A 19243-nucleotide genomic window follows, 5' to 3' on the forward strand; every position below is an offset into this window, starting at 1 on the left:
GGAATGGAGGCTGAGGCTGGGCGAAGGCCACTCAGTTGTTAATTATTGCACATGGGCAGCACCAGTCAGGCCTCTGGAGAGATGGCGTGAATAGCCCTGGTTTGGTTCTGAGGGTGTATGGCAAGGGCTTGTCTCGCATGCGTGAGGCCCTGAGTTCAACCCCCAAGCGCTGCAAACAAAAAGCCTGTGAAGTCACTCAGTCCTAAAACCAAAAACTAAACCATTGTGGCTTGAACCCTTAAAGATGGTCACATCCACCCACCATCTGTGTTCTGTTCACAGATGAACTGAATGAGACCCAGAGAACCACATCAGAGCCAAGGGCAGGATCATCACAAGACACAGGCTTCCGACTTCCACGAGCTACTAGTTCCCCGAACCTCACCAAACCAATCATCCTCCACTTCCACTCACAAAACCGTCTCGTGGAGCCTCAGTGGTTTGAAAGCCCAGGCCCCTTCCCTTCTATCCTCACTCACCTCCCACTCCTATTATGGTCTTTGTGGTCCTTTCAGGATCTGAGCTCTTTTAACCCCTCCCCCCTCTGCAGCCCAAACAGAATCCTCCACGTTGGTCCCCCACTCAGGAGCCCAGGGTGGTGCTGCCTTTGGAAAAGGGAGTGAGGAGATCTGAGCAGGAGAAAACAGACTGTTGATCAGGTACCCGTGTGTGTGGCCCCAGAGAAGGCTGGGAGATGCCAGCCTGTAGCTCTCAACAGAACTTTAGGTAAGAAAATAGAGGCCAATACCTTGGTGAATATTGGGAGAAAGAAAAAGGGAAGGAGGAGAAAGAGGACGAGGAGGAAGGAAAGGAGGCAATTTGGCCTCTGGTGAAAAATCAGCTGAAGAGACCAGCTTCCTGGAGGCCTCCTGTCTGGCAGCCTTCTTCATGGCCTCAGAAGTGTACCTGAATCCTGTGACACCCCAGGAATGTCCCTTGAAGATCACAATAGGTTGAGGACCTGTAGAGCCTTCGGGAGAGCCAGGTACGTATCAGTACCTGAAGCTGAAGGACCTGAGCAGATGGAACCTGCCTCTGACCTGGGGGCTGATTATTAACTGCCCTTTATGAAGTTTGTCCTCTGGGGCTGTCCTGAGCACCACAGCTTCTGAATAAGTAACCGCTCTAGGGAGGATTTGAGTTGAAGACTGAGCTCAGGGCCTGCGTATAATTTTTTTTTTTAAAATGCTTCAAGATCCCCGCGGCAGCAGGCAGCAGAAATGCTGTAGGTTCCAAATGGTGGTAGCGGGCCATGTGGCGGCAGACAGCAAGCCCTGCGAGCAGCCAGTCATAGGCAGAGACGGCTGTTGGTCCCATAGCGGTGGTGGTGGTGGTGGTGGTGGTGGTGGTGGTGGTGGTGGTGGTGGTGGTGGTGGTGGTGGTAGTGGGCCATGTGGTGACAGGCAGCAGGCTCTGAGAGCAGCCAGTCCCAGGCAGAGATGGCTGCCGGTCCCCGAGCAGTGGCTGGTCCCAGGCAGGAAGACACATGGCAGGCGGGCAGGAGACATGGATAGACACAACTTGCAGGGTGAGGTTGACTATTTATTCGGGGGGTTATGAAGGGGAAAGGGGGAAGGGGGGGGACAGAGAGAGAGGGAGAGAGAGAAAAGAGAAAGTGACAGAGAAGGGGGAAGCAGAGAAGTGGGGAGAGAGGCAGAAGCAAAGCTGCCTCTCCGAGAGGAAGTTGGAAAAGAGAGTGAGCTCAGGGCAGAAGCTGAAGATCAGCCTGCCTCAGCGGATGGGGGAGGGAGTGGGCGTGGCTTGTCTCTTAAAGAGACAGAAAACCATAACAGTGTGAACCCCTACTAAAATTACCTGGCACCTTTTTTTTCCTCTTCTGGGGACAGTGCTTAGAGGCACTCAGGATGGTCCAGCGTTTGACATACCGTAGTAGGCTCTCCTACAACACAGCCTCCAACAAAACTAGGCTGTCTCCAACCCCTGGCAACAGGATTGTTTACCTTTACACCAAGAAGGTTGGAAAAGCACCTAAATCAGCACGCGGTGTGTGCCCAGGCCGACTCCGAGGGGTTCGTGCTGTGAGACCGAAAGTCCTCATGAGATTGTCTAAGACAAAGAAACATGTCAGCCGGGCCTATGGTGGCTCCATGTGTGCCAAGTATGTCCGTGACAGGATCAAGCGAGCTTTCCTTATTGAGGAGCAGAAAATTGTTGTGAAAGTGTTGAAGGCACAAGCACAGAGTCAGAAAGCGAAATAAACGTGCGGCTTTTTTAATAAAAAAAAATAAAATAAAAGTACCTGGCGCAAGTGAAAAGGAAACGCAGAACACGGAACAAACCCGCTTAGGAGTTTATTGGTGGGGGGAGGTTGTACAGGCCTGGGGATCAGTGTGCAGAAAGAGCTTGAAGATGGTGTGTCCAGCTTTTAAGGGCTGCCTAGAGCAGGCACACAGGGGGATGACGGGAATGTATCATCCGTAAATGACAGAGCTCACACAGGAGCACAAAGATGTGGGTGATGCAACCATGCCACACAGGGCACGCAGGATCCTTTACAAAGGAGCCCTGTCTCGAAAAACCAAAAAAAAAAAAAAAAAAAAAGAAAGAAAAAAGAAAGAAGATTCCCCGGGGCCACTAGGCACTTCTGGCTGAGGGCTTGCCCCGTGCCTGGTCCTAGAACCCGTAAGTGTCAGCCATGCTGTGTGGCTGAATCATTACACCTACCTTCCATAAGCCTCAGAGTCCTCCCTGAACAAAAAAGAAATAGTTGGGGGGCGTGTACGCCTTTAATTCCATTACTTGGGAGCCAGAGGCAAGCAGATCTCTGAGTTCAAGGCCTGCCTGGTCAACGTGGTGAGTTTCAGGATAGCTAGGGCTACACGGAATCACTTTGTCTCAAAACAAAAGAAATAAAAAGGGTGTGGTTGCTCCTAGGTGTGGTGGAGAAAGGTCGTAGTAGGCTTGAGGGAGAGGGTAGCCAGAGGGACCCAGAGCTGGATCAGTGTGGAGTGGAGAAGAGAGAGGGAAGAGGGGATGAACCGGGCTGGAGAGATGGCTCAGTGGTTAAGAGCATTGCCTGCCCTTCCAAAGGGCCTGAGTTCAATTCCCAGCAACCACATGGTGGCGCCCTCTTCTGGCCTGTAGGCATACAGACAGAACATTGTATACTAAATAAATAAATATATATATATTAAAAAAAGAGGGGGAGTGATGGAGGAAGGTCATTGGTTAAATAAAAAGAAACTGCTTGGCCCTCATTGGTTAGAAGATAGGTGGGAGGAGTAAACAGAACAGTACGCTGGGAGGAAGAGGAAGTGAGCTCAGACTCCACAACTCTCCTCTCGGGAGCAGACGCCTCAGAGAGACACCATGCTCCGCTCTCCAGGGCAGACACGCACGATGAAGCAAGTTGCCAGGTCAGACATGCTGAATCTTTCCCGGTAAGACCAGTGCTACAGTTTATTAGAAATGGGTTGATCGGGATATCAGAATTAGCCAGTAAGGGCTAGAGCTAATGGGCCAACCAGTGTTTAAATGAATACAGTTTGTGTGTTGTTATTTCGGGCATAAGCTAGCAGGCGGCTGGGGGTGCTGGGGACGCAGCCCCGCCGCTCTTATTACTACCAGGAAATGAGGAGACCAAAGGAGCAAAGAACCCGGGCAGCCAAAGTTACTGGATTACATAGTGAAGAGTGGCCGAGGGAAGGGCAGCCCAACTCCTGGGCAGAAGTTTCAGGTAGGGGTCTGGGTGTGCCAGCCAGGAGGAGCCTATAAACAGGTAGGGGCTGAGGAATGTTAGGAGAACCTGGTGACAAACTTTAACTTTGATATTTTGTCCAGGCTTGAGACAATGTAATATTAAGTTGGGAGTAACCCCAGCCCCTGGCATCCATCCTAGCGACACCCCCGCCCCCCTCGCCTGGGAGTTGCGTTGGTCTGGACTCCAAATCCCAGCATGCGGGTCAGGGTATTTAAGTGTGGTCTCGGGTTTGCATGTGCTCCCCGGTTTTGTGTCTCCCCTGCCATGCTCTCGGCCACCCAAGAGTGCTCCATTTCTTAAAACATGGGCATTTTAACTCAGTTGGATTTGGCATGATTGGATTTCTGTGCGCCGGCGGAGAGGATTTTTCTTAACAAATACTGCCCTGGATCTTGAGGTATTGTATCCACCTGGAGCGTAAGCTCTAGGATTATTTGACCACTAGGGAAAAACCAGTCCAGGGAGTATCTCCCTGACCTAGCAGCTTACTAGCCACAAAACTGACCACCAACTTTCCTTCCTGCCCAGCCTTGTGACCAGGCAGTAATAACGGAAGGTTATTGCCGTTTCCCACCCCCTTCCTAAGGACCATGGAGTAAGAGAGGCCTCCAGATGGCAGGGGGAGAGGATCTTGGGCTTTTCTGAGTGTCAGCCCACACACATGCTTTTCACACCGCCCATCCTCAGCTGTGGACACACGGGATTCTGTCTGCAAGGCTGATGTCCTTCAGCCAGGAATCCTGGACAGCATCCTGGGATACAGACTCCTTGCTGTTTCTTTGACCCCTCTCCTGCCTGCATTTCTTAGAACTTCCTCCTCTACCAGCTGGGAACTCTGCTTATACTTCTTTACAAGGAAGCCCCACCTTGCTGTTCTTTTTTTTTTAAGGTTATTTTTTTATTTTTTTTATTTTATTGATATTTATTGAGCTCTACATTTTTTTCTGCTCCCCTCCCTGCCTCTCCCTCCACTGTTCAATCCTCCCCCAAGGTCCCCATGCTCCCAGTTTACTCAGGATATCTTGTCTTTTTCTACTTTCTACTTCCCATGTAGACACATCTTCGAACACCTGATCTTTGATAAAGAAACAAAAAAATACCAAATGGAAAAAAGAAAGCATATTTAACAAGTGGTGCTGGCATAACTGGATATCAACATATAGAAGAATGAAAATAGACCCATATCTATCACCATGCACAAAACTCAAGTCCAAATAAATCAAAGACCTCAACATAAAGCCAGCCACACTGAACCTTATAGAAGAGAAAGTAGGAAGTACATTTGAACGCATTGGCACAGGGAACCACCTCCTAAATATAACTCCAGCAGCACAGACACTGAGAGAAACAATAAATGGGACCTCCTGAAACTGAAAAGCTTCTGTAAAGCAAAGGACACGGTCAACAAGACAAAATGACAGCCTACAGAATGGGAAAAGATCTTCACTAACCCCACATCAGACAGAGATCTGATCTCCAAAATATACAAAGAACTCAAGAAATTGGACACCAAAAGATCACATAATTCAATTAAGAAAAAAATGGAGTAGAGACCTAAACAGAGAACTCTCAACAGAGGAATCTAAAATGGCTGAAAGACACTTAAGGAAATGTTCAACATCCTTAGTCATCAGAGAAATGCAAATCAAAACAACTCTGAGATTCCATCTTACACCTGTAAGAATGGCCAAGATCAAAAACACTGATGAAGCCGGGTGGTGGTGGCGCACGCCTTTAATCCCAGCACTCAGGAGGCAGAGGCAGGCGGATCTCTGGGAGTTCGAGGCCAGCCTGGTCTGCAAGAGCTAGTTCCGGGATAGACACCAAAGCTACAGAGAAACCCTGTCTCAAAAAACCAAAAAAAAAAAAAAAAAAAACAAAAACCAAAAAAAAACCCACTGATGACAACTTATGCTGGAGAGGTTGTGGGGAAAAGGGAACACTTCTGCATTGCTGGTGGGAATGCAAGCTGGTACAACCCCTTTGGATGTCAGTGTGGCGATTTCTCAGAAAATTAGGAAACAACCTCCCGGAGGCTTAATCATGCCACAAGGACATGTGCTCAACTATGTTTATAGCAGCTTTGTTTGTCATAGCCAGAACCTGGAAACAACCTAAGTGCCCCTTGACCGAAGAATGGATAAGGAAAATGTGGTACGTTTACACAGTGGAGTACTACACAGCAGAAAAAAATAACGATAGCTTGAATTTTGCAGGAAAATGGATGGAGCTAGAAAATATTATTTTGAGTGAGGTAACCCAGACACAGAAAGACAATTATCACATGTACTCACTCCTAGGTGGTTTTTAAACATAAAGCAAAGAAAGCCAGCCTACAAACTACAATCTCAGAGAGCCTAGGTAACAATGAGGACCCTAAGAGAGACATACATAGATCTAATCTACATGGGAAGTAGAAAGTAGAAAAAGACAAGATCTCCTGAGTAAATTGGGAGCATGGGGACCTTGGGGGAGGATTTAAGGGGAGAGGGGAGAGGCAGGGAGGGGAGCAGAGAAAAATGTAGAGCTCAATAAATATCAATAAAATAAATAAAAAAAGGAGAAACCTTATCTCAAAAAAAAAAACAAGCCAAAAGGTGGGGTGGGTATGATCAAAGTACATGATACACATATATAAAAATGTCATAATAAAATCAATTCTTTTACACAATGTCAATAAAAAGGAATCTTTTCCACTTTAATTTTACAATATAAAATAGAAACTAGCAACTTAAAAAAAGATGGATTTATTTTGTATCTATACCTCATTCTGTCTGCATGTATCCCTGTGGGCCAGAAGAGGGAGCCAGATCTCATTACAGAGAGTTGTGGGTTGCTGGGAATTGAACTCAGGACTTCTGGAAGAGCAGCCAGTGCTCTTAACCTCTGATCCAACTCTCCACCCCCACCTTGCTGTTGGAAGCCTGTTGACTCTTGGGTATACCTGCCCTACTAGACTGTTGCATGGCACTCCCTCTCGTACCCTTCCTGCCAAAAGACTAGTCTGTGCTGACAGGATGAATGCCTACATTCCTAACCTCCCAGCTCCTCCCATTCAGAACCCAAGCCCTGGGCATCCATGACAAAATGTCCCTGTTTCCCGCCCTGCTTCACGTGTGCTCACTTTGTGAGGGGGAAGCATGGATACAGAATGACATCTCTTCTCGGGGACTAGAGTGGGAGGTCTCCTTAGACTGATGTCTGGAGTTGCTTTAGTGGGCAACTGTAGGTTGAGGTCTGTCTTAGTTACTCTCTTGATGCTGTGATAAGACACTACAAACAAGGCACCTTTAGAAGAACAGAGAGATAAGAATTTCTTACCATCACAGCAGGCATGGGCACTAAAGCTACAGGTGAGGTCTGAGAGCTCAAACTGCAAACAGGAAGGGAGGGGGGAGAGAATTCTATATTTTATTTTATTTTTATGTGCATTTATGTTTTTGCTACAGCGTCACATTCCCTGAAACTGGAGTTACAGACAGGTGTGAGCTGCCATGTGGGTGCTGGGACTCTGACTCAGGTTCTCAGAAGAGCAGTCAGTGCTTTTAACCCCTGAGCCAGCTCTCCAGGCCCCAAGACAGAACTCCAAGTAGTGTTAAGTAATTTAAGTATCCCCCAGTGGCATACTTCCTCCTAAGCCTCCCCAGTCACCAAATGGGGACCAGGCATTCAAAATGCTCAGACTATGGGAGCTCTCTCATGCAAACCATCAGGACGTCTAAGAGGCCAGAAGGGTTCAGCTTGCAGAGATAAATGAAGAACACTCTATTCTAGACACATAGAGAGGGAATTGCTGGAAGGATTTCCCAGAGTGGGATGTGTGAGTGTGGCTTATTTATGGGTGTAGAAAAGAGAATTATTTGACATGGGGCTGAAAAGAAGCCAGGGTCTTTCCACACCACTGAAAAAGTTTGTGTTTTACAAAATGCAAAGTTTTTTCGGCCTGATGAGCCTCTCTACTGATGCAATAATCCAAATCTTAGACAAAATCAAACCAAATTAGAAAGGCCTAGGTTCAATGGATTCCAGAGCTCCTGGGAGGGCCTCTGGGAAAATGCAGAGAGAGGGAAGAAAAACTGGAGAGACTGCATGTTTATTCTCTAGGGGTCATTTAAATAGCCTCTGGGAGTGGTCTTGACCCTCCCTGGGGAGGGGTCACCATTTGGTGGTCTTTCTCAGAGGTGGACTTTGGACTGAGGCAACTCCCAGGAGAGGGGGCTTGAATGGAACTTTCCAGTCAAACATTCCAAAATGAATATCAGGGGCTGGGGTGACACTTCCAACCAAACAACCCAGACTCCTTGGATAAAGGGGTGCTAGCTCAAGTCTGGCTATTTCTTGCGTGCATGGAAAGACCTGGGAGAGGGGAGAGCTGGGAGTTGGTGGGTTCACTTAGTGAGAGGTGTGGCCGGAGAGGCATCAGGTTTACTGACATCCTAGAGACCTAAAACATCTGTTCCTTGAGGGAGATGAGAAGGCAGGAGGCTATGAGAAAAAAAAAAAAAAAAAAATATATATATATATATATATATATATATATATATATATATATATATATATTGGCCCAATGAATGGGGCTAGCCATGGGAAGAGTCATTAATTGCCCTGGTTGTACCGGCGAGGCTCAGGTGAATGAGTGAGACAAGAGAACAGATTTTAAAACCAGATTTTAGTTGGTTGGTGTCCTTTTGAGCCAGGAGAGTTGGTACCAATGATGAAGTCCCAGGAGCTGGTGTAAGGTGTTGGCATTAACTGAAGGGCCCTTTGTAAGTTGGTCTTGGCTCAGACAGAGGAGTGACCTGTAAAATATGCTTGAAAATAGATAGGGTTAAAATAGGCTCTGGAAACTGTTAGTTTTTTGTTTTTGTTTTTTTTACCAGGCCTGATTTTTGATACAAAAGTAGAACTTTTTCAGAAACCTGCAGGTGTCTGTAAGACAACTGGAACATGAACATTTTAGAAGACAGTTAAAGGGAATTGGGAACTCTGGATCTCTGAAGATACACCTGAAACCTGTTAGTCCTGGACTGTGAAGCCTTTGAAAGAGGCACACCTGTCTGTATTTTAGCAGGAAACTTAACAGTACCTTAAGTCATCAAATGCTATTAGACAGATCTAAGAGGGATAAATGAACAGAAATGAGACAGTTTTTTTAGCTATGCAGGCAATCCCAAGTCTCTCAGTAATAGTCTTTGGCAAACTCCAGTCTTAGAAACAGTACTTGCCATTAGCTGCTGAGTCCAGGAGGCCCAAAGATTTTCCTGTAGGGGGAAGATTTAGTCTACCTGTCTTGGCAGGATGAGACCATCAATCCTCCAGTGTAGCGTCCAGGAAGCTGATGAGGTGGAAGGCTGCTTTTTACTGTGTGGGTGGCTTTTCCATATCCAAAAGCAAGCCTCTAGGCAGAATATCTTTTGCAACCATGTATCTTCTTGGAGGAGCTGTAGGGTGCTGTGGGAGCTGGCGAGTCTCTCTGTTGGAAGCTCTTTTGTTAAATGCTGTACTCTCAGGTCTATAAAGGCACTTGAGAATTGGGTATCATTTAGTTATATTTAAATTAGACATATAAGTTAAATTTAGACATATATTTTACCCAATTCATTACAGATTACCAATCTTAGTAAATGTAAGAAGATTAAAAGGAATATATTAGTAAGTTAAAGAATTTTTGGAGGCATAATGTCTCCTTGATAGGTCCAGCACATGTGGGTACTCTTCAAATTTGCGGCTACCCACGTGTTTGTATTTTTCCAGAGCTGTTGTAATTTGTAGTTACAAGTTTTACAGATCTTAAAACTTGTACACATACAAATAGAGAAATAAGACAAGCATACTATGAAAACAAACATACGTACACACGTAGACATAGAAGCACAGTGTGGTCACATTATTTTAACAGACAAACAAATAAAACTTTTTTTTAGGAACCTGTGTTGGCTGCCAACTTAAAATCCTGGTGTAGGTAGGTGGGCAGAAAACAGGGAAGCACACATGTGACCCCATTAAGGACAAGATTAGCAGTCGCTGTAAGAGGGAACAGAAACATAAGGACCCACACCTATACAGTTTTAGAGTGGAAGGCGGGGCGGGGGAGCAGAATCCGTTTTGCAAGTCTACATGGAGACCCATAGCCTGATGCAATGGATAGACCCTAAGTCTTTGGGTCAAAAAAACAGAGGGTATGAGAAATTCCCTCAGTCAGGACATCTCCTGAAAAAGGGATCCCATGGGACAAGGCAGGTCCTTCTCCTGGGATTACATGTGTGTGCCACCACTGCCCAGCATTGGTGACTAGTTTTATATCAACTTGGCACAAGCTATATTCATCTGAGAGAACGTAACCTCAGTTTTAAAATGCCTCAAAGGCTGCAGAGATGACTCAGAGGTTAAGAGCATCGGCTGGTCTTCTAGAGGTCCCGAGTTCAATTCCCAGAAACCACATGGTGTCTCACAACCATCTGTAATAAGATATGATGTCTTCTGGCTTGCAGGCATGCATACAAATATAAAATGTACATATAATAAATAAATAAATAAATAAATAGAAAAGAAAGAAAATGCCCCAATAAGACCTAGCTGTACACAGTTAGAGGCAGGCTGGTCTCTGTAAGTTCAAGGCTAGTCTGGCCTACAAAGCAAGTTCTAGGACAGTCAGGGTTATACACAGAGAAACCCTGTCTCAAAAACAAAACAAAAACCCCAAATGAAACAAAAGACTGAGCTGTAGGGAAGCCTGTTCAGCATTTTCTTAATTAGTGATGCATGAGGGAGGGCCCAGGTACTTGTGGATGGTACCATCCTGGGATGGTAGTCCTGGGCTCTATATGAAATCAGGCTGAGCAAGCCATGTGGAACAAGCCAATAAGCAGAACTCCTCCATGGCCTCTACATCGATTCCTGTCTCCAGGGTCCTACCCTGTTTGAGTTCCTGTCCTGATTTCAGTGATGAACAGCAACGTGGAAGAATAAGGCAAATAAGCCTTTCCTCCCCTGGTTGCTTTGGTCATGGTGTTTCATCACAGCAATGATAACACTATTAAGACATTGGGCTACTTGAGACCCTGTCTCAGATAGATAGATGGATAGATAGATAGATAGATAGATAGATAGATAGATAGAGTGATGTAGGAGGGTCATCTGTCTATGTATTACTTTCATTGGTTAATAAAGAAACTGCCTTGGCCTTTGATAGAACAGCAGCTTAGATAGGTGGAGTAGACCAAACAGAATGCTGGGAGAAAGAAGGCAGTGAGGCAGACGCTATAGCTCTCCTCTCCAAGATGGACGCAGGTTAAGATTCTTCCTAGTAAGCCACCACCTCGTGGTGCTACAACATGATTAGAAATGGGTTAATCAAGATGTGAGAGTTAGCCAATAAGAGACTAGAACTAATGGGCCAGGCAGTGTTTAAAAGAATACAATTTGTGTGTTGTTATTTCGGGGCATAAGCTAACCAGGCGGCTGGGAGATGGGTGGCGGGAAGCGGCCTGCAGCTCCTTCTAAATAGAGGAAGTCAGCAGGGATACCCCTAGGTAAAATTGTGTATCTGTTGTATTCTGATAGGGAGCACATAGGTCTGGATTTTCTTTCGCTTGGTGAAGTTAACCTTGATCTTCCCTTGGGGCCCCGTTTGCCAGGTCTCTCAAGTGCTCTCAACTCTGTAATAGTTGTGTGGTAGGTGAAGACTATCCATACACCATCAGCATCTCTCGCACACAGATTTACTACCTGATCGTTTGCTGATAGACACTTTTTGTTGTGTTCTACTACTGTTGTTTGAGGTGGTCTCACCATGTAACTGGAAACCACTATGTAGACCAGGCTTGGTCTCACAGAGAGCCAACTGCCTGCCTCTGTCTCCTGAGTACTGGGACAATAGGCATGTGCCACCGTGCCTGGCCAGATGGACATTTAAAACAATTCTTAAATACATTTATTTAGTCAGGTGGTGGTGGCGCACGCCTTTAATCCCAGCCCTTGGGTGCAGAGGCAGGCAGATCTATGAGTTTAAGGTCAGCCTGCTCTACAGAGTGAGTCCCAGGACTGCCAAAGCTACATATAGAGAAACCCTGTCTTATAATGAGCTTTCTCTGTCCTCCTACCCACTTTCAAATAACGACAAGGATAATTTTTTTTAACTAATTATAAAAGCTCAACTGCAGCTTGGATTTGTTTCTAACTAGCTCTTATAACGTAAATTAACCCATTTCTATTAATCTACATGCTACCAAATGGTTCTTGGCTTTTACTTTTCCTCCTGCATGCCCTGCTTCCTCTACATCTGGCTGGCAACAATTCTCTTTCCTCTTCTTGGAACTCTGTCTGTCCTGAGAAGACCTGCCTAAACCCTTCCTGTCTAGCTATTGGTCATTCAGCTCTTTATTAAGCCAATCACAGTGACATATCTTCACACAGTGTAAAGGTATATTCCACAACACTGTCTTGAAATATCAAAACCAAACAAACAAAAGCATTTATTTGTTTAGTGTGATATTGTGGAATATTCCTGGGATTGGTTTGATAAAGATCTAAGTAGCCAACAGCTAGGCAGGATTCTCAGGGTAGAGAGGACATTGGGAAGAAGAAGGCAGAGATGCCAGGGAGATTCCAGGATGCAGAACAAGTAACATTGTAAAGAAAAGGTAACCGAGCCATGTGAAAGAATTTAGATTAAAAACTATAGGTTAATGTAAGTTATAAGAACTAGTTAGAAACAAGCCTAAGCTATTGACCAAACTTTCATAATTAATAATCATTCTCTCTGTTGTGATCTGGGAGCTGGCTAGCTATAAGCAGAGTTTTTCATTGGAATCATCATTAGCTCTGTCCTGCCAGTCAGCTACCAAATAACCACACAGACACTTATTATTAATTATAAATGCTCAGTTGATAGCTTAGGCTTGTTACTAACCAGCTCTTACAACTTCAGTTAACCCATATATTTGTCTATATTTTACAATGTGGCTTATCTCAGTAAGGCATGTTCATCTCTTGCTTTCTCTGCATGTCCTCATGACTCCTAAGACTTTCCTGACTCCCCGCCTCCTCCTGCCAGCATTCTTTTTCCCTGAAAATTCTGCCTAGCTATAGGTCATCAACTCTTTATTAGCCAATGAGAGTACTACATTTTTGTAGTGTATAAAAAGATTGTTCCGGGCTGGAGAGATGGCTCAGCGGTTAAGAGCACTGCCTGCTCTTTCAAAGGTCCTGAGTTCAATTCCCAGCAAACACATGGTGGCTCACAACCATCTGTAATGAGGTCTGGTGCCCTCTTCTGGCCTGCAGGCATACAAGCAGACAAAATATTGTATAAATAATAAATAAATATTAAAAAAATAAAAAATAAATAAAAAAATAAAAAGATTGTTCCACAGCAACTGGCAGGACAGAGACTCACTACAAATGGCATCCAACATGGGGGCCATGTATTTTCACATAAGACCTGAGAAGGCTTAAAAAAGGTTACAAATAGACAAAAATATAGCCAAATGTGGCTTCCTAGTCCCACAGTCTCTCATGTTGGCACTGCCTGGAGGCAGCATGCCATGAGCTAAGCTGCTCAGCAGTTTAAGTTTTGCTCATGTAGATATGCAGTAAAGCAGGTTCAGATGGGAGAAAGCCTCTAAACTGGCTGCTGTGTTTTAAAATGTGCATATGCTTAAGAAAGAAAAGAAAATGATTACAGATAGGCATAGAAAAAAGTAAATCATTTATAAATGATCAAAAAGGATAAGCCACATAAAGATGAGAAATACCCAGGGACTCTGGATCCTGTATGGTGCTGTATTGACATTACATGTTTTGATGGGCAAACAGCAGCTGCTGAGAGAGATTGGATTATGGAAACTGCTAAATTAAACCAATCTATATATTTTTAAATGTCATAACTTCAAAATGGAAGTCAAAAAATATGTCATGTTGGGGAAGAGGTTGTGCTTTTGTTTCCACAGAAAATAAAAGGCTGTGGATTCATTTAAAGCTGACAGATCTCAGATTTGATCTGGGGAAACTCCCTGAAAATCCTGGCTACAGAAATAAAGAAATAAACCAAAACAAAACAAACAAAACAAAAAAACCCTACAAGACAGACAGATGACGTATGTTTTATCTGCTCAAACATAAAACAAAAAATCATCTTTAATTGACTTGTGCACACTGCACATTTCATACTTGTGTTAGTGCAAATATACGTGCTTTTGTTTTTGTTTTCTTTTAGGGGGGAGTTGAAACAGGGTTTCTCTGTAGCTTTGGAGCCTGCCCTGAAACTCACTTTGTAGATGAGGCTGGCCTTGAACTCAGAGATCCACCTGCCTCTGCCTCCCAAGTGCTGGGATTAAAGGCGTGCGCCACCACTGCCTGGCTTGACTCTATTTTTGAACAAAATAGTCTCAAATATTTTAAATTGGTGTGGATTTTGTTATATTAATACAAATTTAAAATTATTTTACTGTTTCTACTCTTTTTTTTTAAGATTTACTTATTTATTATGTATACAACATTCTGCCTCGATGTATGCCCACGCGCCAGAGGAGGGCACCAGATCTCATTACAGATGGTTGTGAGCCACCATGTGGTTGCTGGGAATTGAACTCAGGACCTCTGGAAGAGCAGCCAGTGCTCTTAACCTCTGAGCCATCTCTCCAGCCCCCCTGTTTCTACTCTTGTTTAAGGTATTTTTGTATATTGATACAAATCTAAGGTTATTTTTGTTAAATCATACTGTACATATGTTCCTATTCTTGTTTAAGGTATTGTACCTATGCATCTTCTTTAAAATATAATATAAATTCCTAGTCCTTGAAAGTTATTTCAAACTATTTAGGATAAGAAAGAAATGCATGAGCCGGGCGGTGGTGGCGCACACCTTTAATCCCAGCACTCGGGAGGCAGAGACAGGCGTATCTCTGTGAGTTCGAGACCAGCCTGGTCTACAGAGCTAGTTCCAGGACAGGCTCCAAAGCCACAGAGAAACCCTGTCTCGAAAAACCAAAAAAAAAAAAGTTTGTTTGTGCATGTGTGCACATATACACATGTGTACATATATGTATAGACTCAGGCATGCAACTTCATTCACTGGGATATAGGGTAAAAGGTCTTACAAAGCCCACCAATTCCTGAGCTTGACCCAAGATCAGGCCACAGAATCCCACCAAACCCAGGCCACTCTGAATAGCTCTCCGCCACCAAGAAAGCTTGTATGAAGCCTGCCTTCTGCCTTCTGCTCAGCTCTTTGCTGCTTCTGGATGAGCAGAGGCGGCCATCCTCTTGTGTCTTTCCCAATAAGTCTCTTGTGTGAGGTTTGCTGTGCCGTATGACTTTGGTATTCTGCCTTTCCTCAAAGCAGCAACACCTCCATCAGGGAAGCCTTTCATCTCTGAGCTGCAACAGCTCCATTGGAGAACATTTCCCCTCCAGAGCCTGAACACTGTCATAGGGGAAGCCTTTCCCAACTCAGACCTGTAACATTTCCACAAGCGGGCAGAGAACAGCTTGCAGGGGTCCATTTTCTCCTTCTGCCATGTGGGTGCCAGAATTGTCTCTCAGACTGGAAGACCAGTGCCTGTTGAGTCTTCTGACCAGCCCGAAAATGATACATTTTGTATATAGTTTTCATAATATTAATAATATTTTCAGAAGGCTTGTGGGGTATGAAAGCACACGCCTCTATTCCCATACTGAAGAGGCTGAAGCAGGAGAACCCTCATACGTTTGAGGGGACGCTGGCCTACACAGCAAGTTTCAGGGCAGTGAGGATAAACTGCAAGATTCTGTCGCAACGAGAAAAAAAAATAGGAGAAGAAAGGAACAGGAATGGAATGTTGGACGTGACCAAGACAATGCAGGGATTTGAACTTCCCTGCAGTGAGTTCAAGCCTCCATGGCCTGGAGCCCGTCCACACCACAGTCTCTCTGTCTCCCTCGACACTGGCCTTTCACTGATGTGAAACCCATGGGAGGCAGAGGAACAATGCTCTGCAACTCTTCTGAACCTTGAGTTCAAATGGTAGCTCCTTTTCTCAGAAAAGCTTCAGGAATCTCAAGTAGCAGGTGAGGCCCTGGCTTCCTCCCCCTCCTCTGTGGCTCTGGTCACACCAAACTGGTTGCTGCTCACGCTGTCACCTCTGACTTGGGGTACACCGACTTTTGACCAGCTTCCCTTTCCTTCTCTGTCTTCCTGGAAAACATTAATAATCCCCTAAGGCAAAGTTACTGGGCCCTTTATGGGATGTCTTCCCAGCATACCCGAATGTTGCCCTCAGTGTCAACAGCAGTGGGAAGCCCAACTCCTCTGTATGTGTGCTGTATGGTGACCTTAAGGGACCTGTCTCCTCTTAGGCCTTGCCATTGAGTTCTGACACATAAGTAAGGCTAGGAAATGTGCTCGTTCCTTCTCCTCAATTCCTACATGACCTTGTTCCCCTGCTAGGCCTACTCTCTCACTGTTTAAGTGAAGGCTATCTCCTGCCGAGTAGGCTCTTGGGTCATAGTCACTGAGGGGGTATAAACCATGGTATGAAGACTTGACTCACAGGGGGGCTAGATATATGAACTCTGTACTTTAGGATTGGGTGCCATCCTGGGAGATGTCTTTTGGGATCATATCCTGTTCCATGTGCCCCACCAGAGCTGACTGTGACCTTTCTAACCCTGAAACTTGTTCCCTGTCAAGATCAGAGCCTTCCTCTCCTGAGACCCACTCCAACTTCATTTGGCCTTTTTTGTTTTTGTTTTTTGAGACAGGGTTTCTCTGTGTAGCTCTGGCTGTCCTAAACTAGCTCTGTAGACCAGGCTGACCTCAAATTCAGAGATGTGGCTGCCTCTGCCTTCTGAGTGCTGGGATTGAAGGCGTGCGCCCCCACCAGGCCCTCGTTTGGACTTACAGCGCTTGGTGTTCAGCACACTCATCCTGCTCCAAGCCTTCCACAGTTGGGCGCCCCATGTAGCTGTCACTAAAACAGAAGCAATCACTAAGTCATCTGTAGGCCAAATCCACCCATTCTGCCCTTGGAGACAGTCATAAATACACAAATTATAGGGCAGAGACAATGTACACAGAAACCCACATCTTTGGCTTTTCATAGCCTGTGTACCCCACAGGGCAGCTGTGCAGAATGAGGGCCACTCACAGGCCAGAGTGCTCTCACGGACCTAAAGGAGCATCCTCCGTCTGTAGCCCACTCCCAACAGCACTTCAAGTCCAGGCTTTGATGCTGCCTGTTCTGTGATCCTGGAAGGAGCCTTGGCCCCCCTAGAGCCACAAGCTTCTATACTCACGGCCCCGTATGGAATCACATAACTGAAAGTAAGGGTCCCAAACATCTTGACAACGGTGAAGTTTCTGAATGTTCCACAACCAAAAATTAATAAACCAGGTAACAAACACGAGGTATTTCTGGTGGAGATTGGCTAGGCTGCATGCCACGAATTTATGGCCATCTTAGTTCTGAACACATGACATGTGTACAGGAACACTCCCTGAGACACTTGGCCTCAGATCAAGACTTGTATGCAGTGAGTTGTAGCATCCTTACTGTGCCTACAAAGCTTTCTGTTTGTCCTGGTCTGAATGTGAAATGTCCCTGTCTTAGGGTTTCTATTGGTGTAAAGAGACACCATGACCATGCAACTCTTAAAATGAAAATAAATTAAACCGGGCGGTGGTGGCGCACGGCTTTAATCCCAGCACTTGGGAGGCAGAGACAGGCGGGTCTCTATGAGTTCGAGGTCAGCCTGGTCTAAAGAGCTAGTTCCAGGACAGGCTCCAAAACCACAGAGAAACCCTGTCTCAAAAAACCAAAAGAGAAAAAAGAAAAGAATTGAATTGGGGTGACTTTCAGTTTCCGAGGTTTAGCCCGTTACTGTCATGGCGGCATGCAAGCACATGTGTTGGACAAGGAGCTGAAAGTTCTACATCTTGGTCTGCAGGCAGCAGAAGCAACTGTGTGCCACATGGGGCATACCTTGAACATGTATGAGACCTCAAAGCCCACCCCCACAGTGGCACATTGCCTCTGACAAGGCCACACCTGCTCCAACAAAGCCACACCTCCTAATAGTGTCAGACCTCTGGGGGCCACAGTCGCTTGCTGTGGGACAATTCTTCCATACACTGTGAATATATTGCTCTCATTGGCTGATAATAAAAGCTGAGCTGGCCTATGGACAGGCAGAATAGAGGTAGGAGGGAAAGCCAAACAGAGATACAGAGCAAAAGACAGGCAGAGTCGGGGAAGCAAGATGCTAGAGAACAAGTAAAGCTGTGAAGCCATGTGAAAAATGCAGATTAATATAAATGGGATAATATAAGTTATAAGAGCTAGATAATAATAATCCCTAATTATAGGCCAAACGTTATGTAATTAATATAAGTTTTTGTGCAATTATTTGTCCTGGGCAGTCGGTACAAAAGAAAAGCACCGCCTCATTTATAGTCCCCCATGGGCTCACTTGTTCAAGCACTTAGTCCACAACTGGTATTTTGGAAGGCTATGGAACCTTTAGGGCGTGGGGCTGTGCTGGAGGAAGTACATCCTCAGAGGAGTCTTTGATTTTTTCTTTTTTTTTTTTTTGCTTGACCCTACTTCCTGGTCTCTATCTACTTCCTGCATGCAAATGAAATGTGATCCCCAGCCGTGCAGTCTTTAATCCCAGCACTCAGAAGTCAGAGGCAGGTGGGTCTCTGTGAGTTTGAGGCCAGTCTGGCTACAGAGTGAATTCCAGGACAGCCAGGACTGCTTCAGAGACAAGCCCTGTCTCAAAAAAACAAACAAAACAAACCAATACACAACAACAACAACAACAAAAAAGCAAGAAAGAAAGGAAGGAAGGAAGGAGGGAGGGAGGGAGGGAGGGAGGGAGGGAGGGAGGGAGGGGAGGGAGGGAGGGAGGAAGGGAGGGAGGGAAGGAAGGAAGGAAGGAAGAAAGAAAGAAAGAAAGAAAGAAAGAGAGAGATGAGCCAGCTTCCTAACTGCCAGCCAGTCTCCCATGCTGCTGCCACGCCTTCTCCACCATGAAGTGCCACGGACCGGCTCAGGGGAGCCACTCAGACCGTGGGAGAAGCAGGGTCCTGGTAACAGGAAGGCACAAGTTCGGCGAATGACAGACAGACACAACACACAAGAGAGTGGTTGGAATCTGCTGCGATTTTACTGAATTCATGTTTTCATTATATAGTATTCAAACAAAGAACAAATCAGAAGGTCATGTGTCATTGGTTGGCAGAGTATGAAAGCTTCTTTTAGTCACATCTGCAATATTTAAGAAAAGTACATTATCAGGAACAGGTGTTAGACATAAAGCATCCTTAGAAGAGGAAATCTTGTCCTTGGGACTATAAACCTCAGACAAGTGGTTTCATCTTATGAATAGAAAGTTTCTGTCTTATTAACGCTATTATGGCTCTTCCTCTTCCTAACCCTTTATTTCCTCTAGTGACCAAATATGCCTAATCAGTTCTCTGCACCTGTTGAACTATACTTTTTAGTACCTTCTTATGCAGCAGACACCATGGGCGTTGGGATC

At 45.3% G+C, this 19243-nt stretch overlaps 1 protein-coding gene across 1 annotated transcript; it reads left to right on the forward strand.

Moving 5' to 3' along the window:
* Positions 1 to 1855: 1855 nt before the first annotated feature.
* LOC142850759 (large ribosomal subunit protein eL34-like) lies at positions 1856 to 2256 on the forward strand. Its single transcript, XM_075974668.1, has one exon. The coding sequence runs from the start codon at positions 1866 to 1868 to the stop codon at positions 2217 to 2219; it is 354 nt and encodes a 117-aa protein (XP_075830783.1). The 5' UTR covers positions 1856 to 1865; the 3' UTR covers positions 2220 to 2256.
* Positions 2257 to 19243: the final 16987 nt, after the last annotated feature.

The sequence above is a fragment of the Microtus pennsylvanicus genome, chromosome 5, assembly GCF_037038515.1.
Source record: "Microtus pennsylvanicus isolate mMicPen1 chromosome 5, mMicPen1.hap1, whole genome shotgun sequence".
Taxonomy (NCBI): domain Eukaryota; kingdom Metazoa; phylum Chordata; class Mammalia; order Rodentia; family Cricetidae; genus Microtus; species Microtus pennsylvanicus.

Bases quoted from the DNA above. Each gene is read 5' to 3' on its own strand.
- LOC142850759 (XM_075974668.1), top strand. From the start codon at position 1,866: ATGGTCCAGCGTTTGACATACCGTAGTAGGCTCTCCTACAACACAGCC.